The sequence below is a fragment of the Gigantopelta aegis genome, chromosome 10, assembly GCF_016097555.1.
Source record: "Gigantopelta aegis isolate Gae_Host chromosome 10, Gae_host_genome, whole genome shotgun sequence".
Lineage (NCBI taxonomy): Eukaryota > Metazoa > Mollusca > Gastropoda > Neomphalida > Peltospiridae > Gigantopelta > Gigantopelta aegis.
The window spans coordinates 7,060,028-7,087,494 of NC_054708.1; the positions used below are offsets into that span (position 1 = coordinate 7,060,028).

At 34.8% G+C, this 27,467-nt stretch overlaps 1 protein-coding gene across 18 annotated transcripts in view; it reads left to right on the top strand.

The window, feature by feature from the left end:
* Nucleotides 1-27,467, top strand: part of LOC121383032 — a 101,946-nt gene that overhangs the window by 10,046 nt on the left and 64,433 nt on the right. For 14 of the 18 annotated variants that reach the window (XR_005959244.1, XR_005959245.1, XM_041512777.1 and 11 more), the window contains exons 2-4: nucleotides 3,107-3,744; nucleotides 4,491-4,819; nucleotides 27,143-27,404. Coding sequence is in view for 16 of the 18 variants with exons in the window: in XM_041512777.1 (XP_041368711.1) it covers nucleotides 3,132-3,744; nucleotides 4,491-4,819; nucleotides 27,143-27,404 (1,204 nt within the window). In the remaining 2 variants the exon portion in view is untranslated. The other 4 variants (XM_041512787.1, XM_041512789.1, XM_041512774.1 and 1 more) reach the window with 4 other exon arrangements.

Consider the following 27,467-nt stretch of genomic DNA (forward strand, 5'->3'; position numbering starts at 1 on the left):
TAAAAGTTTGTAACAAAAAATTACAATCATGTCAAAAACTTAAATAAAAAGTCGATCACATGATAAACATAAACTGTCATCTCTGTCAACATTTTTTTTTATGCAACATGCAAATACATGGTCAGCATAAAGTAGAAAACCAGTTAACTATCTGTGAATCCAGAATATATACCAACATTCCCGAATGTATTACTTGCGATGATACAACTATGATGCTCTTTTTCCCTCGTTTTCCATGGAAAATACTTTGTACATTTAAAAACAAAAATCTTATTTGTTAAAAATAAAATGTGTCTTAAAGGGACATTCCTGAGTTTGCTGCAATTTTTAAGATGTTATCGACAAACAGAGACTTTTTAACGATTGTAATTACATATTAAATATATTTTTTTGCATAAAATATTACTGGGTGTATATTAAACGTGTTTCTGATAGTTCTAATGTTTGTATTAGCTTAAATTTTATTTTATTTCCTAAAAAAATATTTTTTCGTACGTACGAAATTATTTGAAGACAAAATCCAGTTTGGACTTCTTACAAATATTAAGTAAAGTTTGTTTTATTTAACGACGCTGCTAGAGCACATTGATTTTTTATCTTATCATCGGCTATTGGATGTCAAACATATGGTCATTCTGACACTGGTTTTAGAGGAAACCCGTTGTTGCCACATAGGCTACTCTTTTTACGACAGGCAGCAAGGGATCTTTTATTTGCGCTTCCCACAGGCAGGATAGCACAAACCATGGCCTTTGTTGAACCAGTTATGGATCACTGGTCGGTGCAAGTGGTTTACACCTACCCATTGAGCCTTGCGGAGCACTCACTCGGGGTTTGTAGTCGGTATCTCGATTAAAAATCCCTTGCCTCGACTGGGATCCGAACCCAGTACCTACCAGCCTGTAGACCGATGGCCTGCCACGACGCCACCGAGGCCGGTCTTACAAATATTAAGACAACCAGAAACACATTGAATATACAGACACTGATATTCTAAACAATAAAATATATTTATCATGTAAGTTTAATCGTACAATGCAGCAAACTCAGGAATGTCCCTTTAATGCATGAATACAGAGGAAAACATTTTTCAGACTTCAGATTTCACGGTAATGATCGTTTCCGGTAGCGTGTTGATAAAATAACTGAACCGAAATTTCGTTTTCCGTGATTATTACATCGAGTACAACTATTCAACGAAAATCATATCCATATAATTATTTAACAAAAATTGTGTTTCTGATGTCACACTACTTAAGAATGTGTTTGACACAATCACAAGACCTGATTTGCATTGTTGTGTTAATCAGATATTTTTAGTGTTTTGGTTCAGGTAAACCAAGTGATTTCCCTAGAAATTAGGCAAGACATGGTAGACCAAACACTTTTGGGGCATTTTCACCATTTTCGGGGAGCTTGTTTTTCGTTAAAAAACCCACAAAAATTAATTCAAATAAACAATGTAATTTATGTGTTTGCTTTAATAAATAAATGGCAAAAGATATAAAAGGCATATTTTATTAATTAATAATACATTTTTGGGGGTTTTATATAAAGGCAATTTTAGAATTAATTACTGAAAAAGGCTTGTTTAATGTCAGGGCAGCATGGCACTGATTGAGGCAAGATGGTGCTAGACTATTGAACCATGGTGCTGCACCATGCTAAAACAAGCTAGGGAAAACACTATGTAAACCTGAATCAGTGTTCGAACACACTCTCAAATCAAACGTTACACATTTGAACCAAAATCACTGGCACTAATTATTTGTAGTGTATCTCGTGGATATAGAGGTCAAGAACTAGTATTTAAATTCAAATATAATTTTGTAGAAAATATTTAACCTCATGACTACTGTCACTGAAATCGACAAATTAAAGTCGATGTCACGCATGTGCTTGAGTACTGAAGGTGACAATACATGTATACATACCTACATACCTAATTTTGTTATTTTTTGCCTGAAAAAAATAGAAGGTGCCATCTGGCTCCTGGACAGAAAAGTTGATGAAGAGGGCTGCATTTTGGGGGGTATATACATCATATATACTATATAAGCGTTTGTTAATGTTATTCTTTATTAGTCTGGAGTTGATTATAGGTTTCATCTTCATCCGTCTGTCACACACATGTTTTCCGGATGTTTTTTTTTAACATTTATGTAAATTTACCCATGTTTGAGAGTTAGACCCTTGTGTATAGCTTTGTCATGTTGTTACATATCAAGTTTAACATTCATGTCAATTTACTCATCTTTGACAGTTATGGCCCTTGAATTTAGGAGATCTATACAAAAAGATTTTGGGCCAAGTAGGGGACATGTAGTCCGTGAAGATTATATAAGTTTACCCTGATGAAATATGTTATGAAGAAAATCGTCGAAAACCTCTGCTACCTGAAAACAGTCCTTGTTCACTAGTGAAAGATCCCCCAACTTTACAAGACCCTTGATTCAAAATAATATTTTATCACATTATAATGATGAAGGATCAGTCCACAGGCAGCAATTATATTAAGACTTCTTCACAAATAAGATGCAAAATAAAACCTTTTTTTTTTTTTTTTAAATGTTTAATTCAAAATGCTGGATAGGGGCAGAAGATAGAATTGAAAAATAAAAGACATAGCAATTGTGATCTTACGGGAATTGTAAAAGTTATACTAGTATGTATTTATACAGTTCCAACATTTATTGCTGGAATTGGAATGAGCAATCAACACTGTCGTGCAGAAGTGATTTTCTAGTGACACATTATATATATAGTGCTGGAAATGTATAGTTATGAGACAGTGATGGGTTATCGAGTCACATGAAGTATGGTTGCATGATGACCTGTTACTGATAAAATTAGTTTTGAAATCATATTTATCTCTCCTTTTTCATTAAATGTAGATCTATCTATAAATAAATAATTCCTCTGGAAAAATAAGAAATTTATCAGGCTGCAAATACATAGATATTAAGATAGAAAATTATTTTATTGCAGTGAATGACCCATGATTGTGTATATGTATGTCTGTGTTACTGGTTAAAACATTTTTGTGGGATAATTTTTATGTGTTAATATGTTTTGATCTAAACTACTGTACTTTGACTGCTTGCAGGTTTTCTTTTCAACATTTTGCCGCCATGTTGGAGAAACAGTATTCCGTGAAGTTTTTCTCCTCATTCATTGAGGCCATACAGAAAGTGTGTCGAGACTTTCTCGACTATGAACAGGGAGTGGAACTCAGTGGCTATCTGGCCGTGGAGATAGACAACATTAAGAAAGAGAGATACGTCCTCAGTGAGTTTATTCAGAGCTCGGGCAATGTGATCAGTGAAAGTTTCTGCACAAAAGCCTTTAAGACGGTGCCAAAAAGTGCCCAGACTCCAGAACACAGAGTTCTCAAGGAACATAACACAAGTTCGAGTATCGACTTGATAGACAGTTATGGCCAGGAGCAGGCCTCGATAAACCGCAGAACGTACCTGCCAGGTGGATATTCTTCTAATCAGAGACATTCAACTGGAGGTTTTCACAGTGTTCGCTCCACTCACTCGTCGCGGTCACAGCCTCAAATACAGCCTAGATCATCGACATCGTGGATCTCTTCTCCCGAAACGGTCCAGTCACATCAGACAAACACGTCGGGTAGAAGTTCGTTTCCCGGGACTCAGACAAATATTGGTTTTGAAGCAAGTGATCGAGGTTTTAAGAGAAACGCTACAGATTTGGAAGGGACACCTTCTATAAAAATAGGTATATATATATGTTTTGCAAAACAATTTTTAATTTTGGTACCTGTTAGGGTATTAATGATATATGCCATTACAGGGCTTGACATAAGACGCAAACAGTCATTCAAGTTACATGTCATTTACAGTGATCAGTCGAAAACACCAAGAACATGTCCATTTGTTGGGGGCGGGGGGGGGAATGAGTGCTAGATATTTGTCAAATATTTCTGTACAAACACCAAAGAGACCTACAAATTTGGTTTCTGACTGACCAGTTTGAATTGTGTACATCAGGCTTACTCTTTATTATCACAGTTTTTTAGAGTAATTTGTGAATGAATTTATTTCACTTAAGTTAGTTTTGTTTGCAATACCTACAGTTATAATTCACTGCGATATGATAAAAATAACAATTTGCACTGATGTCGGTCCTTTTTATAAGTATTCGTTTTTGGAGCTGACTTTGAATGCTATAACCTTTGTCATTTTACTTTTTAAGAAAAGAAACTAGTTAAGTTTAGGTTTGTATAGTGAAACACTCTATATTGGACACCCAAGGGACTAAATAAAACGTGGTATTGAAGGAATACCAGGGTTTTTATTTGGACAAAGGCCTTTGCAGGATCTTGGAAAAAATTTAACATTTTTAAAAATTTGGTTATGAGGGGTTGAATCACCATATGAAAAACTCATGTTTAAATTTTTAATTTTTTTTTATCTACATAAATTGACAGATCTCTAAAATGATTCTCTCAACTTGTTTTACAGCACGGTCAGGTTCAGCAGACCATTCTATAGCAGGCAGCTCCGCAAACTTAGTATCAGAAACTCATTCTAACCCAGAATTTACACAATCTACCCAGTCGGGCATGGAGGAAAGTGTTCATTTGCCGCTGTCGGCGAAAGTGAAGCAAGAGGAGGAGGATGATGATGATGATGTGACATTGATAGAAAGTATAAGTGACTTTAGCAAGGGAGACGGAGCGGTGGGGTTCGGTGGTGACTATTCAGACATTCTCAGAGACGATGTCGCTGGCTCGTCACAAAACATGTACATGCAGCTGTCTACGTCCGGGGAGAAAGTGGAGCTTTTTAAGGTATTTATCACCCGATGATCTTCTTTCCTATTTGGCAGAACTTGTTTTCTGTATGTGATTACTACTTTCACCTTTCTGGACTTCCCAACAAAATTATGTTTTTCCGAGTTTCTTTTCTGATTCACAGTGTACTTTGAACAGGGCCGTAATTATTGGCCTGTTACCTACAGTTCTGACCATTTGACAATTTTAGGCCTCACACACACTAGATAAAAATTTTTTAATCAGATATTATATTACTTCCTTGAAAATAATTCAAAAGTGGTTAATTTATATACTGGTAGAAAATTTTATTGGCCAAAAACTAAATGTTGTAGCCACTTAGTATAAAAATTAACTAATTTGAACAGAGTGAGCCCTGATTTTTTTTTTATATATGACTGGGACAGTCTAAGCACACATAGACAAGGCTTGAACTCGCAAGGGCATACTGAATTTTTTTTTTTTATGAATTGCATGTTAAATGTTTGCTTTGATGTTGACCTGACTTGCATCTGCAAATATTACATGTAGAGATGTTCTGATTAATCTACGTGTAAGATTCATGATTGGGTAAATAAAGTACAATAAAGAGTTAGATCCCTTCCAGTTCTGTAATCCATGCAACAGTAATTTGCTTCAGCTGAAATTGTTAAATTTTTCATTGGCATAAATTGTATTTTTAATGTTTAGATACTCATTAAAGTCTCATCTCGATAATATGTAGGAGCCATTTTATGAACGGGATGAGAGTTTGTTTATATGTTATGCAATGTTATAAATAGAAAGCACTGGCTTTGAAGTGAAAATTTTACCACCGATTGTTTGAGCTCCCATTAAAGTTAAGTTTTTAATACAGATGGGACAATTTGATTTTTAATATTTGTTTCATTCATGATATTTTCCACAAGTATACTAGCTAACACATATATTTAATAAAACATTTTAAGAGTAACAAACTTAATTTTTAATGGTCACTTGTAAAATAATTGTAAATATATCATAAAAAGAAAAATTACAAGACAAAATTATACAATTTTTATTATTTTAGCATGATGAGTTTGGGATCTAGCCCATGCAGACATATCATGTTCTGCAGAATCAAACCCTTTGATTGATTTAAATGCTTGAGTTCATCATTAAGATTTACAACAGTAAAAATAATAATAATAATAATAACAATAAACAGCGTTATGAAAAAAAAAAAAAAAAGGTGCATTGTATTGTGGCCCGAAAACTGCAAATATCATGAACCATGATTAATTGTTGTGCAAACCGATGATTGAAAATAAATAGACTTTCATTTGATACACAACACAAGTGAAAATCACAATCCTGGGCTGACTTCCTGTTTAACTGTAAATGAAATAATTTCTTGGGGAAACTCCAGGAAGGTGTGCTTCTGCCAAATATATTTGTTTTATGTTCACATTTCAGATTTTTATTTTTTATTTTTTTCTTGTAAGCGAGAGTGGATTATTTTCCAAATCACTGAGATGTGCCCAGAATTGCACAATGCAGTTACTACAATGGAATTCTAGGTTTAATGAAAATATAGGTACATCACAATAAACATTTATTTGAATATTCTTTGTATTATTCAGTAAATCAAATGCTGACCCAGACATCACAATCTGTAGAACTGATGACTTCTCTTGAACTGCAAAGAATTTCATAGGAAACACTTTTTTGGTTCCATGCCTTGTGATCATGGTAACCCATTGGACACTGTTTTTAAGTTTTATTGAGTAGTTGTACTCGATATAATAATCATGGGAAACTAAATTTTGGTTCCATGATTTTACGAACACGGTACCGGGAACTATCGTTTCTATGAAATCCAAAGACCTGAACTGCCTTTGTTCTTATAGTTCAGGTGCAATCTCACTTTAATTGCTGTATATCTCAATCATTGTCTGAAGAAAAACAGTGAATGGTACACTTTATAATATAAAGTTACGGTAAAATCAGACAAAAAATGTTGTAGTCAAATACCTGAAGATGACATTACAACGTTTTCATTTCCACTCGAGGATATTTCAGTTTTATACAAAGTATTGAAAATTCTGCATTAAAATTTTTTTGGTCTAGAAGAAAAAGCGACCAAGAGTTAACTCACTTGAATAATGACATAATTCACGTGATTTTCTTTTGAATGGTGACGTAATTCAGTAATTAATATGATTTGCAGTATAATTATGTCTGTTTTGAAAACATCAAATGATGTAAAAAAAAAATTGATAAAGTTTGTAATGTTTGGCACAGGTATTTTGTAAGATGCTTTGCAGTGTTTATTTACACAAAAGCAGAAGTAGGAATAAAACATTTTACTTATTGGGAATTCAGTAAAATAAATTTAATTTTATTATGAAGTTAACCTTTAAAGTAAGTAGTAGTTCTACATACATGTAGATCTGTGGAGTGAGTTAGCAGGAGATAGAATGTCACCCAGAACAAGATGTTGCTGCATAAAGAATCAACAGATCCCACCCTAACACAAGTTATTTGTGTAGTTACAACAATTATAAATTGTAACAGATAAATCAGCCTCCACTGAACTGGGGCCTACAAAGCTCTCCTTGGGCTCCTGTAGGCAACATGCAGGGTTTTTGCCAGAGGGTAACACATTTATGGTGCCATACCCAAATTTTGTTGCAGATTTTTTTTTTTAAGTTAACCTTTTGACAAAATTAATTATTTTTATCATTACTGTATGATTTTCTTAACCTTAACCCTAAACTTAACCCATTTTCTTTCTGGGGGAGCCCCCCCCCCCATACCCCCTGTGGTTGCATTCAATTCCATAGCGCCATACCCAAACATCTCTTTCTGGCAGATACACTGACATGGCGTCGTCATTGCAAGTCAGTTTATATTGCACAGCAAGATCACAATTGTCAAATCTTTTGTTACCAACTTGACCCTTCAGTTACCTCAGTTGTAGAATCCAATCCATATTCTTTACGCATTGAATGAAACTGTCCTTCCATACTTTTATCATGGTAACAGAAGTCAACACTGTCAACTGAGAATGGTTAACAGTAACCGAATCAGCCATAAATTCATACATCACAGTGAAGATGCAGAACATTCCTATGTTACTGTCAACTTTTCAGGGTGCATCGCAATGCCTAGTGTTTTCCCTAGATTGTTTTAGCATGGTGCAGCACCATGCCTCAATAGTCTAGCACCATCTTGCCTTAATCAGCACCATGCTGCCCTGAGATTAAACAAGCCTTTTTCACCAATTAATTCTAAAATTGCCTTTATGAAACGCCCCAAAAAGTATTATTAATTAATAAAATATGCCTTTTATATCTTTTGCCATTCATTTATTAAAGCAAGCACATAAATTACATTAATGTTTATTTCAATTAATTTTTGTGTAATTTTAATGAAAAACAAGTGCCCCGAAAATGGTGAAAATGCCCCAAAAGTGTTTGGTCTACCATGCCTTGCCAAATTTCTAGGGAAATCACTAATACCCATTTACAGAAATACCCAGGCCCTAATCTTGCTGGCGAAATGAAAATTGTTTTCGCCGAAAGTCTGTTCAAGTCGCCAAGTTATTAGCTAAAAACTTAGTGAGCAGCCGTAATCTGATTTCAAAAACAAAACCACACAATGGCATCAAAACCCCGACCTGTTTATTGTCATAGCTCACTTGGCACCTTGTCGCCATATGTCGGACAGTGTTTTTACTTTGGACAGTGTTTTTACTTTGGCGCCAGACTATCCTCAGTAATCGAGAACCGGCCTATTAATAGAAAATGGTTTCTGCACACATGCGCTGTAATGTATGGTTGATTTGATGAAATAATGTTTTACCTTGTTCAATTTATTATAAAAATCAACCAACAAATGTGCCAGTTTCTGTTGTGAAGAGATTAAATATATGTCGCAGTCTAATGTTGAAATTCTCCAGATACACCAGTAAACTGGACTATTGTTTTTCAAAGTGACGTGTGTCGCGTCGTGTGCTGTGACCAGTCAAGTGTTGTTAATCCTCTACCACATTTATTTCAATATTACCAGAAAATGCTAATTAAAGGGACATACCCTAGTTACGTTTATTTGTTAACCATTACGGCGTTGTTTTTCGCTATTAAACCCCATTTTTCACAAATAAAATTGCACTTTACTTACATTTTATTATTTCGAATACACATTTCCATTCACCTGAAGTGCTTTTTGGTAATCCTGATGTTTGTAAAACCACGAAATGCATTTTTTGCATTTTTTCACAAGACGTGTTGTCGAGAAAAAACCGTTAAGCAAGCGAGGTCCAATCTATTTTTAGAGGTGATATTTCCATTTCAATGTCACAGACGTTGGTATATCACGTGACCGTTATCATTTTGGTTCGGTTTGTTTTCTCGTGCACGGTTCGCGCAATCAACATCCGATTTGTTGTTGTTCATTTGTGAGATTTTTCTTCACAGTTCGGGTACATTTTCAGTCACAAAAGTTCAGACAAGTAAGTGTCTCAATACAAAACGTTACAAACCCTTAAAACCAATAATTTTGCTAAGTCTTACAATATCTGGAGAGGGGATACAACCAGGACAGAACAGTTGGAACGCACCCCAAGTCTGTGAAATTTGTCGTGACGTAGGCATTGTTGTGCTTCGAGCGACATCTACCGGTAACATCAGAATACTAACTTTCAAAATTATTTCAAGCAATTGGGACATGGGGATTCCCATGGTATTTATCGATATAAAACCTGCTTTTTCACTCCATTTGATAAAAACGTGATCTAAGTGTGTTACAGGTTTGTAGATTAACCAAATTATAATTTATTTTCACTGGATGGAACTAGGGTGTGCGGCTTTAATATTTTAATTTTAACATAACAGCATATATTCAACTACTTAATAATATCACGTTTTTAATAAAACATTATTGTGTATAAATTTTATTTCCGGATATAATATTTTATATTAAAATACATGTATTACGATTAGAACTGAATGTAAAATTGGGAATTTTTCCGATTGAACAAACTGACAAAACATTACAAATTTGTACTGATAAATATTCACTCTTGCCTATTTTTGTCAAACTTCTCCCCTTTCTCCTACTTTTTCAATTCTAGATTAGGGCCTGAATACCTACATCTCAACCATAATATTTTACTATTTGGTGATCCGCAGTTAACAACCCAGGAAAATATGGACATTTGAAAATTTATTTCAAGCAGTAAAAGTTTTCAAACTTAATAGCTGTTCATTTCTTTCTTCACTTGTCTGTCAATCTGTTTTCTTTCTCTCCTCTTTCATGTCTCTCCCTCTGCTCTACTTCTTTATTTCCTGTTTCTCTTTAATCTGCTGTCAATTTTGTATCATAACTGATTACTTTATATTCAATTATTACTACTTATACAGGGCTCGAAACTTGCCAAAAAATATGGTGGCCAGCCCTCCAAAAATATCTGGGCCACTAACATTTCATTTTCAGTGGCTCAAACTTATTTTAGTTAGCCCAAACACGAAATATTCATATTTCAGGTTTTAAGCTAAATATTTAAGTAAGCATATATGAAATGAGCTTCTAGATGGCAAAGATACCAACATACATGATATTGAAATGAAAAATTAAAAGAAAACACTGACTTGAGCAAATTATTTACTTATTTTGTACATATTTTACAAAATGAACTTAATAATTTTTTGTTTACATCATCAACGCAAAATTCCCAGGGATAACTCACATATAATTTAAAAAACTGCACAACCAACTGGGCTACATACATAATTGTTGCTACATATATAATTGTTGTTTATGTGTTAGGGAAGTGTTATTCATGTGTTCAGCGTTTAATATAAGCATTTGTAAGAAATAGATGCAAACGAAGTGGGGATAAGGTTCTTTTTATTCAACAGAACCTAACTTCATTTGCACTAGACAGAATTGGAAAAACAAATTAAAATTCCTTGGCATGCTTGTTTTTTCCTTTGCTTCTTGCTGTGTGTTTAAGAAAATTCCATCTGGCAGAGGACGTCATTAACGTGATTTTACTCCGAAAATGGTAATAATTCATTTTATTAGTCAAGTCAGTAGACACCAAATTAACTGGCTAGTTAAAAAACCCAATTAAAACAAGATAAAAAAAAACAACCTCTCAACAGAAATCGGAACACCACGAAACAGATAACGAAAAAATAAGATGGCATTCGGGAATGTTTGGATTTGATCACGTATTCAGCTGCGATGTTCTGAATGGTTATGGACTATATTAGAATGACTGCATTTGGTCTACAACATCAATGTTTATAATATAAAGGAATGTTAGTAAATTACGGTAAACCGATATGCTCAATTTTGTGACCCACGAATAAGATTTTAATGTGGAATAAATAGATGTCATACAATTATTAATAGTAGCTCATATATTATAGAAAAAGACTAACGCCATTTAAGTCGCCCAAACAGAGCTTTGGTCGCATTTGGCGACCTGGCCACAGGCCGTTTCGAGCCCTGCTTATATATATGTTACTATTGCCCGTCATCTTGTATACATGAATGTATCTCTTCTTATTTTGTGGGGAAAGGTTCTAATATAGGCGTATGCCTGTCAACCAATCCCTACTGCCATGTAACAGATGGAATAAATACTGTTTATGACAAGATCGCAAAGTTGTGAGACATTAATGAATTAGGCCCCCAATGTTTGACACTGCAACAGGAATCACAAGTCTGGACATCAATGGATTTAAGGAACATCTGGTTCTACTGCTGTCAGTCGAAAGTTGGAATTTCCAAATTAATACAAATTGTTTAAATAGATCGTCAAATTATTTTCACCAAAAAGTCCTAAGAAAATTGGTGAATTGTTTGCAGGTTTTTTTTCATACTTTTGTGACTTCGGGGATTTTCTTCTACCTAATATGACACGGTATTAGCTGCTGGTGAACCTAATCAGATCATTACAAGACAGTATTTTGATACTATTCATTTACAATGTTTGTTATTATTATAATACATTTTGTGGAGTGACTGGTTCTCCCATCCGGGGTTACACCACAAAATCTTGTTGCATGGCTTGTCACTGTGGCCTGTTGCCTCTGTGTGTACTAGCCTTAATGAACACTACAGAAGTTGTGTACTACCAACCATGACATTACTACATTGTGTACTACCAACCATGACATTACTGAATAATATGTGTACTACCATCCTTGTCATTACATGTCATTACAAAATGTATCAGTGAACAAAAGATAGTGAGATATTTACAATGCTTGCACAGTTAGTTGTGTTATTGATGATGATCAGCATCTGCCAAAAAACTAATTTATTTTACTTCTATTTATAAGTCTTTTAATTAGAGATCAAATGTTGCTCACTGTATACTGCAGGTTGCCAAAACAAGGTAGTTTTTTTAGTCATTTGTTTGAGGAGCTGTATACATCTTCAGATTCAAAGTTCTACGGTAACATTCATATTGCAATAACCTACACACTGTGATAAGTTAATGTATTGATGAGCGAACAACTTAACACTGAAAATGCTGAATAATACTTTGGGATTCTTTGGATATTGAATGTTGAAGGGCTGAATGAGGATATCTTTTTAAAACTGGATATGTATTTCTTTCCCTTTGTCTAGAATCAGCGACTGAAAACATACACTGAAACGGACTTTAAGGAAGCTATGCATTCTGTCCTGGATCGTGGAATCTCCCTCCGAAAGGCAGCCAAAATGTTCAATGTTCCACACCAGACGCTCTGGAATCACATTAGTGGCAAACACAAGAGGTACCGAGCTGAAGTTCCACCTCCACTTTTTCCCAAGAACCAAGCATTTGAGACCACTGAATGTCCATCACCATTCTTTCCTGGTGAACCAAGCATTGGAGACCTAAAGGTCCACCACCATTCTTTCCTGGTGAACCAAGCATTGAAGACCACTAAAGATCTACCACCATTCTTTCCTGATGAAAAAAGCATTGGAGACCACTAAAGATCCACCGCCATTCTTTCTTGATGAACCAAGCACTGGAGACCACTAAAGATCCACCGCCATTCTTTTTTGATGAACCGAGCATTGGAGACCACTAAAGATCCACCGCCATTCTTTCCTGATGAAAAAAGCACTGGAGACCACTAAAGATCCACCGCCATTCTTTCTTGATGAACCAAGCACTGGAGACCACTAAAGATCCACCGCCATTCTTTTTTGATGAACCGAGCATTGGAGACCACTAAAGATCTACCACCATTCTTTCCTGATGAAAAAAGCACTGGAGACCACTAAAGATCCACCGCCATTCTTTCCTGATGAACCAAGCATTGGAGACAAGCGATTGTGGTTATAATGCTAGAGGTCTTTAGCCTTGTTAGAAACTTGAAGAGATGGATTCTCTGTGCAGTCAATGACACTGAATCGAAAAGAAAGCTTGGAAGTAGACTCCCTTCTGACTAGACTGAAGATGTCAATAAATGGTGATTGGAATACAGCTTAGGAAACGCTTAAAGATTGGTGACCAAGACATTTTGATGAATTTGTTCAGCAATAGGATGACCACTAGTGTATGAACAAGAACCTCAAACAATGTCATGGAGTGTTGTATATGTTTGTTTGCATATACTATAGATATGACCCTTGCGGTCTTTGACCTATGTATATATATTTTTTGTGGCACATACACAATCCTCTAATGCTGCCTGTTTGTGGTTTTGAATGAAACAAAGATCTGTTCTGTTGCTAGATGACAAAGTACCATCTATCAGTCTATGGAGATTGTTATACTCATGATTCAAGGAATTTCTGTGATGTTCTGCAATGCTATAGTGGCATGATATGGAAAAGCCTGTGGTTATGCTTGATGCTGATAAAAATTATAGTGTAAAATAGAAACTCCTGAAGGCACTGTTCTTTACAATATGATTTGCACGTTTGTGGTCTATATTAATGTGTGTAGTATAGTGGTGATACTTTCATGTATGTAATATTTAGTCAGTAGCTTGTATGGAACATGACATTTTGTTGATATACTTTGAAATAGTCTTCAAGGTGTGCATTAGACAACAAATATAAGTATTTTTATGCTTGCTTGCACACATGCGTGTGTGTGTTTCAAAATAATCTAGCCTATAATATAAATCATGTAAATAATGTCTTGATTTTATTCCACTGGGATGGATAAATACTAAAATACATATTTTATTAATATGTCTGGTAGATGCAACTTTAATAGATCAAAGAAAGGATACAAAAATGTGGAGGGTTTTTAATGTGTACAGTTACTTTACATTTATGACACATTGGTTATAATTAAAAGAAGTTGGCATTTGTTTTGACAGTCGGATCAGTGGAAGCTAGTTTTGTTGGTAGTAATTTCCCCTCCTGTTATAGAGAACTCCACAGAAATGACACAGTGTTGAGCTTTAACATTGTAAAAATCTATTTAGTGTGTACATAAACAACTCACATATTTTTTGTTTCATATGTCCAAAATGCAATTAGTTATAAATTTACTTTTTATTGACATAAAATATTACTTTCATTCTAATATGCACATGTCTGTTGTTTTGTTTTTAAATATTTGTTTTATTATTCTTCGTGGTATTAATTTTTTTAAAGATAATGCATCGTGTAATTATTGTGTTAATATATAGATAAAAAAAAATTCATTGATATCTTTTTTTGATATACAGTATTAACTTTTCTTAGCCAAACAAACTGTCACAAAATCAAGTTTGAGATGTGGTGATTCTTCGTCCACTTTGGTGATGTTATTATGAAATTGATTTGTCAAATTCAGTTTCTGTTGGAATGTGGTGATTTTGCGAACAACTGAGAACTAAACCCTATAGGGTTGTTTGTAAACTCGTAACATTTGGCCAAAACCAGACATGAAAAAAGAGTTGCCTCATCATTCCACATTGTTTTGAATTTGGTTTATTATATTCAGTTTATTTTCGCTTTTTTACACAGGCATGTAACAAATTCTAATAAACATCTAATTTGAAACTAAACAGGTTCATCTCTTAATCCCCCCTCTAAAAAAACGTCATTAGCTAACACCCATTTTCAAAATTTTACACCGACATTCCTGACATGCTACAGTAAAAGGCAGTTGGTGGTGAATTAATGATTTGAGAAAATCACTTTTTGTGCCATTCATTCATCTGATAAAGGCTTTATTAAGCAGCTGCATGATTTTGTTGCTGAAGCTTAGTATTTCAGAAAGACATGTCTCTGGTACCTTGCTGTAGTATTTTGATAACTTAATTCCCCATGATTTATACATTAACTAATTTTCACTTACATAAGTCAAGCAGTAATGTATTAAAAAACTGAAACCAAAATTAACAAATATTGGAGTTGGTATTTTCACTGTGCGACAACACTTAATACAATGACTACTGAAGATATATTAAAATCGTATCTCTGAACTATGTTTCTCTCTCTATCTAGGCTCATCCAAAGAAAGCCTATACCCAATCAGCATTTATTGAAGCACTGCGCATTGTCTCTGAGTGTGGAATTTCCATCAGAAAGGCTGGCAGAATGTACAATATCCCACACCAGACCCTTCACGATCACATCCGTGGCCGGCGTAAGAAGCAGAGAGAGGAAATTCCTCTTTCCATGGTTCCAGGGGACCGTTTCATGCCAGAAAACCGTTACAGCCATGTTGAAGGAGATGATGGACTCAACTCTCTGATGGGACATACAGCTCATGTTGGAGTTAATCGTACAGATCATGTTGGAGTTAATCGTACAGATCATGTTGGGGATACTCATACAGATCATGCTGGGGATACTCATACAGATCATGTTGGGGATAAGCATATTGCCATGACAGATGTTGACCAAACTGGTAATGAAACCAGCTCCTAGAAGAGAAATGTTGGCCATTCTGGAGATGAACAACAGAACTCCATGACTATTTTGTGTGTCTGCTTCACATCAATTTACTGGAATTGTTGATGACAGGAAAAGCACTTGACATCCATACATTTGACTGTTTGCCTTCTGCAAGAGACATATACCCGATCATCTACATGGAGAAAATGAGCTTTAAAAAATTGGTTCCTGATTGAAAAATATTTATCAGTTTTAACTGCTAACATGATTTGTCATAGTGAATTATTCAGCATAAATAGACAGACTGCAATTCTGTCCTTGGAAAGTTTGAACGATGGTCCAAGGTGTTGCTTAAAATGTTGTGTATATTTTATTATTAACTGTTATTGTCTGGTGTTTCTGTGTTATTTCAGTTAACTTTGTATGGTTTACAGTTATTTTTACATACATTGATAGATCATGTGTTTTCATCATTGAAATGACATTGATTTTTTTAATATTATACACACAAATTGTTTTATTAAAAATTGCTGGAGATGATTATTTAATTATAGGGCATTAAACTCAAAACTATACATGAATTATTTATATTGTCTTTTTTTATTATTATTGGACTCCCAAGTTTCCAGAACTTCATAAATCCATACGCATGCAGTACGAAGTGTCTCGTACAGTAATACACGGACTACAATCACAGATAAGTGATCAGTATATCAATGATCATTGTCAGAACGTCGTCTGTGCAAATGAAATTAATCATGTGGATTCTCAAAAACTGAAAGACTAACTGAAATTATTCAACCTCAATCCAAATCGAAATTCAGTAATGTTAAAATGTTTCATTTTTAATATTTTAACAATCTTTTGAAATTGTGTACATATGAATAATTTGTTAAGATTGAAAGTATGTCAAGACAAAAAAAGGTTTACTAAGTCAGACATGTGAAATGCTAGACTTCTTCATTATTAACATACATGTCAAATTTGGTAATAGGATATATAATTATAAATAGGAAATCATTATTTCCGTGGGCACCATTTTTTCCCCTTCTATTCATATAAATAATAATTTCAAACTTTATCTTTATGTACTCGGGCTAAATGGAAACAGAGACTTCTAGCTAAAAGTTCAGTTGCAACTTTTGCTATATTATTAATTTTTTATTATTTGGTAATAGCACAACAACAGAACACCTTCCACTAATTTACCCACCAGAGCTGAAGTAAAATTAAAAGAAACTGGCAGTACAAGATGAGAAATTAAAACCTACACTAGCCTCTGGACTAAGCTATGCTAGAAAGTGTATGACTTAAGCTTTCTAAAGGTCAGTTTATCCTTCTGCACCAGCTTTTGTAGCGTACATCTTGCAACTTCTGAAATACCCTATGGCATGGTCAAATGCTGATTTTAAACAATGCCATGTCATGACATAAGATGTATCATTACGATTATGGCATTGAAACTCTAGAATTCTCCTTGGTGAAAACCTTGTAATACCTTTCACTGATTCTTCTCGCTGACTAACAACTACAGACTGTATTCATGATGGTGCCATGACTGATTATTGATAATATTTCATTGTTAAAGCTGTTCAATTGATAGATCACCACTAAATAGATGCCATAATTGCCACAGTAATGGCAAGACAGTATAACAAACATGGATTACTGTTCAGCTGAACAGGCTACTCGCATAGATCTATCATTAAGCTTTGGAAAATAATATAATGGCTTGGAGACCAGCAAATGATGCTATTGGCTACAGAAATGTTGGACTAATGCATGTAAAATGGTTAGAATTCTTGCATAGATTTCCTTTTGTTTTATCCTTTGAAAAATCATTTAATGACAAGACCAACAAGAAATGCTCTTGGCTGAAGAATTTTTGCATAAATTTATTATTATTATTATTATTGTTGTTGTGCTTTGAAAAAATTATTTAATAACAGTTTAAGACCAACAAGTTGTGCTCTTTGCTAAAGAAAGGTTGGAGTAATGCATGGAAAATGGTTAGAATTCTTGCGTGCATGGGTAATGTCCATGTCTGATCAGATTAGTGTTTTTATTGATTTTATGTTTTTATCTTCTCATTTGAAGAACTCCTACATTGTAACAACAAACATTCGTCTTTGGGGGTAATGTGGATGGTCTTATTCAAATATTTGTTTATTTATCCTTCCATCCATACAAAATCCTCAGAAGCATATTTACTGCCTAGAATATGCTTCCCAGTTAGTAAATATTTGTTTTCATATTTACTACAAATGCATAGTAGAACATTTCTCAAGAAGAAATAAATAAAATCCAGGATGAAGCAGTGTATGAGCTGTCTGGTGTGTTTGATATAAATATACATCCTGTTTGACAACCAATAGCTGATGTGGTCTTCGTGCTTGGATATCCTTAATCTTGAATTCATTCACTAACATACATTGTACATCCTGACAGAATGTTAATAATGTTCATCTTGCTGAATCTGGGAGAAGTCTGTTACCTAGATGCAATGTCTAGCAGTTTATGGATAAAGTGGATTGTTCTAAGACATGTTCCTTTTTCTACTTAGGCATCTGGGCACCCTGCACCGAGGAAACGGATGCAGTACTCGCAGCTCGATCTCACTACCGCGCTCAGAGCAATACATGAAGAGGGGATGTCTCTCCGCAAGGCTGGAACCATTTTTAACATACCCTTTCAGACACTGCATTTCCACGTTAAGCGCAATCGTGAATCCGGGGGGTTGAAAACCAGTTCAGATAACAGAGAGAGGACGTCTCCATAAAGACTTGGAACGGAGTAAACATTGTGCTGTTCAGATGGCATTACCAAATTGTCAGCCTATAATGTTGGAATAGATGTTCAGATGCCTAAGTGCATATGAAAGGAAAATGGCTAATTGTGAAAAAAACATTACATTGACACAGATTCCACATGTTAGCTTATAACCATGTCACCTAGATTGATTTCGTTGAGATCTACTAGGACAAAACACATGCATGCTGGGTTTTTGCTGGCTGCCATTTTGCGTTTTTATGGAATACTCTTCAAGAGGGGTGGATCGATATGACGTAATCTAACAATGTCATGACATGTGCTAAAGTTTTAACGCTATTGTCATGACGTCAGATTAATTACATCACATACTAGGAGGCTTACGCCCCTGTTGAAGAGAATTCCCCCAAAAGCAAAATGGCAGACGGTGAAAAATTGTATGTGTTTTGTTCTAGGTGATCTTAGTGAAGTCGATATAGGTGATATAGTTTTAGTCTAATATGTGGAATCCATGTCATTGCAATTGTTTTATCATGATTTATGTCTGGACAAAGTGTTGGGACAGTTTAATGGTAATTAATTTAATTTAATGTTAACAATGTGGTTTGGACTTTTAACTTTAAGTGTAAAATAAAACAAAAAAGTTTTACCACCACAAAACACTTATATATGTCTTCAGACAGCAATAGACTATTTAAAGCAAACTTGTCATATGATACCAAAAAATCCAATCTGATTGTGTACACGTGAAGGATCTTAACAGTCTGGTAGGTACATCTGACGGGTTCTGATTCATTGTGAAGAATGGTTTCTTTATACAAAATAAGAGTTTTTATTATGCTTAATTATGTTGTATATCCGTGAGTACATATCTAACAGTATGTCTTTAATAATGTACGTTATCCTATACCTTACCCATAATATCCATGTCATAAACCCATTTGATATTTTGCATTAACCTATTATAGTATTAATAATGTTTTGCATGAAGTTTACAAACAAACGAGACCTGTATACCTGAACTTTGATCAGATTGAAGTAAAGTGTGTGGCACCAAACTACATATCTGCTAATTGTGATGATGTCATATTGCCAATGGAGGAGACTTTAGTACTAATTTACTAAACTGTTATTTTAGAAGTGTTATAAGATAAATAGAATTCTCTACTCGTGTTTTTAAAATGTAAAATATCAGCCTTGTCTAGTTAATCAATATTTGTCTCATTGATATTTTCCATCTTAGAAAACAGTCGTGATGAATCCTCTAGTTTCTATCTTGTGCATATTTCTCTAATTTCAAGTGAACAATTTTTTCTAAACCTAATTAAGAGCTATATTAATAATTGTACTTTGTACTATGCAGTCTGTTTTTATGTGGCAATTCATGAGGCATATTTGGAGGTTGATATTTGCCGTTATCCATACTCTTCAAAAGTACACTGATATTTTCCCAGTTCCATTTAAACAAACCGTTATGTGTGTTGTTTCTCATGCACACCATGAGTTCAGTGACACCTCCTATACTTATTTCAGTACTTTGTTTAGATAGGTGTGGAAGAAACTTGCTGTTGCATATAATGCCATATTGGACTACTATCAAATAACAGCGTTGAGTCTTCTATATATACTTTCCCTACAGACAGGACAGCATATACCATAAAATTTGATGTGCCGGTTGGGAGGATGAGGTTACACAAAGTGTCCACTGAGGGAGATATCCCATGATCCATTGCTCCTCTTTTGAGTGCTCTGCAACTGAGCTATATTCCACCTTTTGTTTTGGAAGATTCTGGAATTTGTGGGGTTTTTTGCTTTGCCAGGGTTAATTGACAAGACACTGACAAATACTGAAGAATACATTGGAGAACTTTTAACTGTCAAATGGCCTACAATCCAACCCTGTTTGCTATAATCATATACAAGTAAAGAATCTGGAGTACAACAAACATTATTTATGTCGTGTTGAATTGGAAATGTTTTATAGTTATCTACCCAGATATCATATACAAATGTATATAAAAAATGCATTATTTTTGTTATTATTGGTGTAGTATTCACAAAATATTCAAACTTTTTTTAAATTCATGTTTTAGTGCTTATGCAAGAGTTTGATCTGATATATATATATAATATGTTAAAAATTGATATGTACATTCATTGTATACTTTTCTTAATAAACAGCCATGCTGTCAGTTTTGTTTTGCTTTGCTTTCATTACAAGTGTTAGGACTAAGAAAAAAAAAATGTGTTTTCAGGAACCCGACTAGAAAAAAGTCCAGAATTTATATATATATTTTTTCAATATAATTTTTTATTTTTTATTATTAAAATATGGGTGAAAAGAGTACATGCATAACATTTTATCTATAGCCATAATTGCAGTTTTAAAAAACGACAGAAAACCCAACTCCACCTAATTTTTTCTCCTTTTTTTTTGCATGCTCCTGGAAACAGATCTTGCTATAAATACATGAAGAAGTGACTGTTGAAGTCATTTTGGCTATTATTATCTGGGATTATGCCGGACAAACCCCCCACCCCCAACAGGGGAGTTTAGGGGTGGGGAGAGGAGGATAGAGGAGCCATGATTGAAGATAACATCCTTTACATTGATTTGCCACTCTGTCCATGTTACTATGTGAAATAATTTGATTATTGTTAGCAGACGTTGTCAGTGAACCAGAATTGTTAGAAAGCTGGAAGGAGTCTCTAACTGGCAGACAAAGTAAATATTCCTATTTTAGACCTAGCAGATAAAATAACAGTTTGACTAACCACACCCCCCCCCCCCCCCCCCCCCCCCCACACACACACAATTTTTTATTTATTTTATTAAATTGCTAGTCATTTTTCAAGAAATATGTATATATGATTGTCTCATCTGCTATTTACTTTGTGTGATTCTGTCAAAGAAGGGCATTTAATTTATTAATTTTGAATACAAGTCCATGATCTACACCAACATATTTGTAGAATTTAAGTTGCTGATGGAGGCACCCATTGTTATTTATGAGATACCTGTGCAGTAACAGGATACCAAGGGACTTGTCCAGTACCCAGTAATCATATTAAAAAATAATGATATGTAAGGAAAGTACAGTTTTGTTTCTTTCTGTCCCAACCAGTGCACCACAACTGATAATGTGTCCTGTCTGGGAAAATACACACACATTAAAGATCCCATGCTGCTAATGGAAAAATGTAGCAGGTTTCCTCTAAGACTACAAGTCAAAACTTGTTGGGTGTTCCTGTCCTTTCTGTTGCTGTGACAAATCAATATACATGTAGTAAACTCACATAAAACCCTAGTTTTAAAATGACACATGCTGTTTTAGAATAACCTAGACTTCTTATAAGAGCATGACCACTCCAACACGTTTCCAGGGCATGTGTGATGAAACTAAGAAATATTTCCACTGGTCTCGTGGACTAACAGCCTAGGAAAGTCACCAGTAGTCTTACCATTACTGATTGGAACCACATGCCTCGCGCTAAAAAAATGGTGGGCATGATTAATTGCTTCCTTAAGTTAGATTTTGGAGAGCCATTTAAGATTTAGAGATTGTTATACGAGCTTGTGTGTCGTACTGATTTTACGGAACGAGTGTCCGGATTTTTGTATTGCGAAAGCAAAGGTAATACATGAATCCTGACACGAGTTTTGTAAAATCAGTACAACCCACATGAATAATAATTTCTTTATTATCCATATTATTAAGCCATTGTAATTTTTTAAAATGAATAACAAGGACTCTCAAAATGTTTCAACCACAACTAGAAGGAGACGACGAAATGTCATCATATTTCATATGCACAGTCTGAGCTAGGATTACATTATTGCACTTGTTACTACACGTGTGCTTTGTATGGCTGTTATCAACTAAGTTGTTTTAAACCATAATGATAATAAATTACCATATTGACAAGTACCATATGAATATGCATTACTCGGAGCTCCCCTTCAATAACAAGGTCTGGAGTGATAGGTATGCAGTATTTGCAATTAATCCTGAACAGATAAACATAAGTACAACTGTAATAACCACAATGGAATATACTCAGGCTGACCAGCATCATTTAAACTTCATCTTCATTTCATGATAATGGTGAAGGGTAGGGTGTTAGTTTTTGTCCCTTTACACAGAGAAATCAATGAAGCACTTGAAATAATAAAGGACACCGATTTACCCTAGGATAAAATCACCAGTTTTATCCCAACAAAGGTCTTCCATGTCAAGGATGTTCTGGCACAATGGCAGCCTTAAATGCTTTAGTTCAAAATATTTTATTGATCAGAAAAAAGTCAAAAGGATTGCACAACAGGCAGAGCCTATATAAGTGCTTAAATGCTTCATTGCATCAGATGTGACAGCTATTAAGGTTGCACACCAACATTAATTACTCCATACAGTTCAATATAATGTCTATGTTAGAATATATTCTGTGAAAAATACAACCCTATTGACAGGGCCATGTGACTACTAAATTAGGGAATGGTCTCAACTGACAAATACTGTGTAAAACATCAACATAGGTCAACTACAAAAACATTTCAGTTAGCCACCCTCATGCCAGAGCACTGGTTCATGTTACTGTTATACAAGTGGGACTATAGCACTTGTACAGTTGTTATCAGTTAGTACTACATATAACAAGTAACTTCAAACCAGTGAGTTATTTAAATACTACAGAGGTCAATCTACTTGTAATCATCAAAGAAAGATTTTAAAAAATTGTACTTTTTTTTTTTTTTTTTTAATGAGGAACTATTTCCTAAACCAAACTATATTAAGCTGCTACAAGTAATGACATGGAAAATGGTGGTGTGGTGCCTTATCTCTTGTTTATATCAGACTACACTAAGCGAATGAAAAGAAGGGTAAAGTCTGTCATGTGGGCATGTGGAGGTTCCACTCGCTACCGATTATGTGGACTGGGGTTGTCTTTAAATGAGAATACAATGAATGTTTTCTGACAGAAATGGTCATTTTACCTGATTGTAGAATTATACACATCCATAGTTATTGTGGCTCCCAATGTAACTGATTAAAATTTATTGTTGACTTTATTCTGGGGGGTTTTCTTGATAAAATATATTTCTTACTACAAAGCAAGCTTACTGTTCGTATCAGAGAGGCAAATTATGATGTCATGTGAAACTGAATATGCTGGAATAAATGTCATCAATGGTGGTGGAGTAAACAAAGGCACTGATCCAGTTTAAACTTGTTTACTGGTGGAAAAAGAGAGAATGAAGAACCCCCAATAAACATGTTACGTACATATGTACAAGTACTTTTTGAGATTTGCAGCTAAATTTACGGAAGATTTTATTTTGTGTGAAAAAGATCCTGGAAAGTTATGTATTGTGTGCTGGCTTTAAGACTGTTCCTTTCTCTATATCTAGGTACAAGGGATTTGCACAGCTAGAAAGCGATACACCCAGACGGCTCTCAATGCTGCCCTGAAGTCCATTAAAGAGACTGGAATGTCCCTGCGTAAAGCTGGCACAACATACAATGTCCCTTTCTCAACACTGCACTTCCATATCAAACGGAATCGTGCAGCTCTTAGTGTAGGATCTGACACGGAAAACCCACATCATGTCCATGGAGATCTGTTTTCAGAAATGGAGAAAATTCCAGAAACTACCTCGCAGAAGGATTCTGATTTGGAAAGAAATTATACTCACATGTAGCATCGGCTGATGATTGTGCTTCAAGGAGGAATCTGATCAGGACAACATAATTATATGTGTGTCAAATTGTGAAATATCTGTTCATATGCTTCTGCAGTGTTTGGCAAATGCCTCAGAAAGTCATTAGCCCTCACAGAAGATTTGTCTAGTGCCCTATGTATTATATAATTTTCACTAAACTCGACTTAACATTCACTATCTGGCACCAAGGGCTAGTAGATCTGTCAAACCTTGTTTCTGTGTAATATCAATAGGGCATGATTTTAGAACTCACATATTGCTTATACACGTCTTAAGTAGGAGTAACATCAGGGGAACATGAACCTACTCCTGTGTAACATCTTCACATAACATCAATAGAGGATAGTGACTCTGGGGATAACACTCTGACAAGTGTGCCACAGATGCTTGCGATTCTAGTATTAACAACGTTATACGTGTATTACACATACAGTGGATTGTGATTGGAAGTAAATATACTCCATTCTAACGTCTACAAGAAGAGTGATGATTATTTACACTCAAGTTACAGTAATATCTCAGGATTGACTTTACCCTCATGTCTTAACTACAGCAATTTGTCTAGTTAAGATTGTATTATTGTAAGACAGATCACACTAGAAAATACTTCAGTCTAAGATGAAGAATGGTATCTGCAGGAGTAATACTACTACCATCAGGAGAATAGTAGATCGATCTAACACAGTTTGGCTATTATCATAGAGAATTGTTGCAGTGGATAAAGACATCAAGATTTACATTATACTCTGTATTTACAGAAGGTTGTCATTGTCATTGTCATAAATTATGATCAGGATTGAAGCTATCACATGTAAGGTATCACCTACTGACAGATGAAGAACTCTTTTAACGTGTCCATATCCCACAAAAGGTTTTGGCACGTATATCCCAAGTCCGATCTCTGACATGGATGAAACTTGTGAGCAGTGTAGTTGGAATTAGGTTGTTTTTAGCTCTGTGTTCTGTTGAAGTTCTTCCTATAATCGCCATTTGCTTAATAAATTGAAGCAGACATTTTTTAGTATTAGTTTTCTGTTTTGAGTATTACACAATATCGGAGGATGGAATAAAAATAAAAATAAAATTCACCCAATTCCTGTTATTTTTATTTTTTTGTATTACGGATGTTTTCAGTAAGAAGTTCAGGATGGAGGAGAAATAAAAATAAAAAAGATCCAAAAAGGTTCCCAGCCTTGGTATACTGAAGCCAGGTATTGTATCCTGTGTGAGAGAGGAAACTATATCCACCAGCCCCAAAGAAATATAAAAAGAACAAGCCAAGATTTAAAAAAGATACAAATTGCTTTATTAATATTTTAGAAGAAAACAACATGTGCATGTACATATGTGAAATTCAAAAGTTGGACCAGAGTGTATTACAACCCTGATCTAGCTTATTTCAAAGCTTGTACTTAAAAATTACTTATTTCATATTTCCCGACACTGCTTCTGTAAAAATCATTAGTAGGCGGAAAAATAAAATTAAAAATTGGCTGAAAACTGAATTATTAATTTTTTTTCATTTTGGCAAAATTAACATCGGCGGATCTGTAATCCGAAAAAAGAGAAAAAGTGTGGCCTAACTGGATTATTCAGGATAATGGCATACATGTACGTTATCGGCTTAAATTATTCTGTGAAGGTAAGAATGGAGAATTCTGCAAGACTTGCCAAGATAAATTTCTGATTCGTCCTGAACAGAATAACATTGATAACTTACGTTATCAACCAATTATTATTTTTTATTCTACAATCCAACAAAAAGAGTTCGGAAATCATCTTTATTCATGATTTCAATACACAAAACTAAAGAAGCCAGTTTTTTGCAATATGACATACAAAATGCACAACTTTTCCTTGTAAATTTATCATATTATTAAATGTTTTTAGTTTTAAGCTCATAATTCCCAAATAAATATTTAATTTTGATTGTTTACCATGAAAAAGCAAAACATCTATTAGTAGTTAATCACTTTGCTGTAATCAGTCAATTCAAACAGTGATTGCAGGATAAAGGTATATACCTACATGGACCATTTAATGTGGTTTCAATAATATTTTTATGAGTAATTGTTTTGTGCAGTGAATAAGCAAGATCTACAGATATAATGTTTACTGAATACTGATGACGTGTGTCCTCATCTGAGTGATGAGCCTGTTCAAGTATTCTGAAATGTCATCTTTTGATAGGTCTGTGGATCTTTTGTAAATCCACATAGGTGTAGAGATTTTAAAGTGTGTCTAGAGACTAGTGAGCAAAATTTATAGGGGGTCGAGATATGAAGATATGCTCCAATGGAAAATGTATTGAGAGAAAAAAACGATAGGCGCAAGCAAGAGGGGATTTCAACTCGAGAAATCCCTCCCCTGCACACCTGCCACAGAAGTTACAGTATTGCAGGATGTATCTAGTTGGTAGAGCACTCATCTCATGTGTGGCACACTCCTCGGAGGTTTGTAGGATCGATCCTCCTCAGTGACAAGTTTTTCTTCCCATCCTAACCAGACTGATACACCTAAGGCTGTGATATGGGTATTTTTGTCTGTGGTAAAACACATTTCTTCTTATTACTAAGGCCTAAAATTTTGTATATCTTTGTGGGAACTTGCTGAAAAAATTTAGTAGAGGTAGGGAAGGTGTGGGGCTGAAGTGGTGTTAAACATTTCATTCCATTTCAAGCACGGATTTTAAATTGTAGGTACAAGTAGGTACCTTACCAGACACATCTGTATATGGAAGACGATGGTGTAACTTATTTTCATATTTGTATGTAACTACTGTTCAAATAAGCCATCCTGGACATGCAACTGGGCACGAAAATAAGTCAGTAATCCATGCTGTAATTCATTTCAGAGAAACATCTAACGAGAACTCATCTACAAACTGTCGTTAACAATTTACCACATTGTGCCTTTGTGTTTTCAGGGTTCATCTACAAACTATCGTTAACAATTTACCACATTTTGCCTTTGTGTTTTCAGGGTTCATCTACAAACTGTCGTTAACAATTTACCACATTTTGCCTTTGTGTTTTCAGGGTTCATCCATTCTTGGAAGTGACCCAGAGTTAGCGGGGAAGTTCCCATCTGTTCTTGTTGACAAAGACGGCTTGCTAGAAGCTGAAAGACGAGCAGTATTCAGTCGCGATCCACCAAGTGCTTTACTTAACTTGGTCATAGATCTTGTGTTCACGCCAGTCGAACTCGCCAACTCGACGGGTCTCGGGATCAAACCTCGCAGAAGTGGAGCCGACCCCAACAAACAGCCTCTCGACCCCATCAAAGTGGACGCCATTAAAGGTTTGTTTGTTTTCGTTTTTTCATTACAGTCAGGTTACCAACATCCTTGCCATCAGATTCATG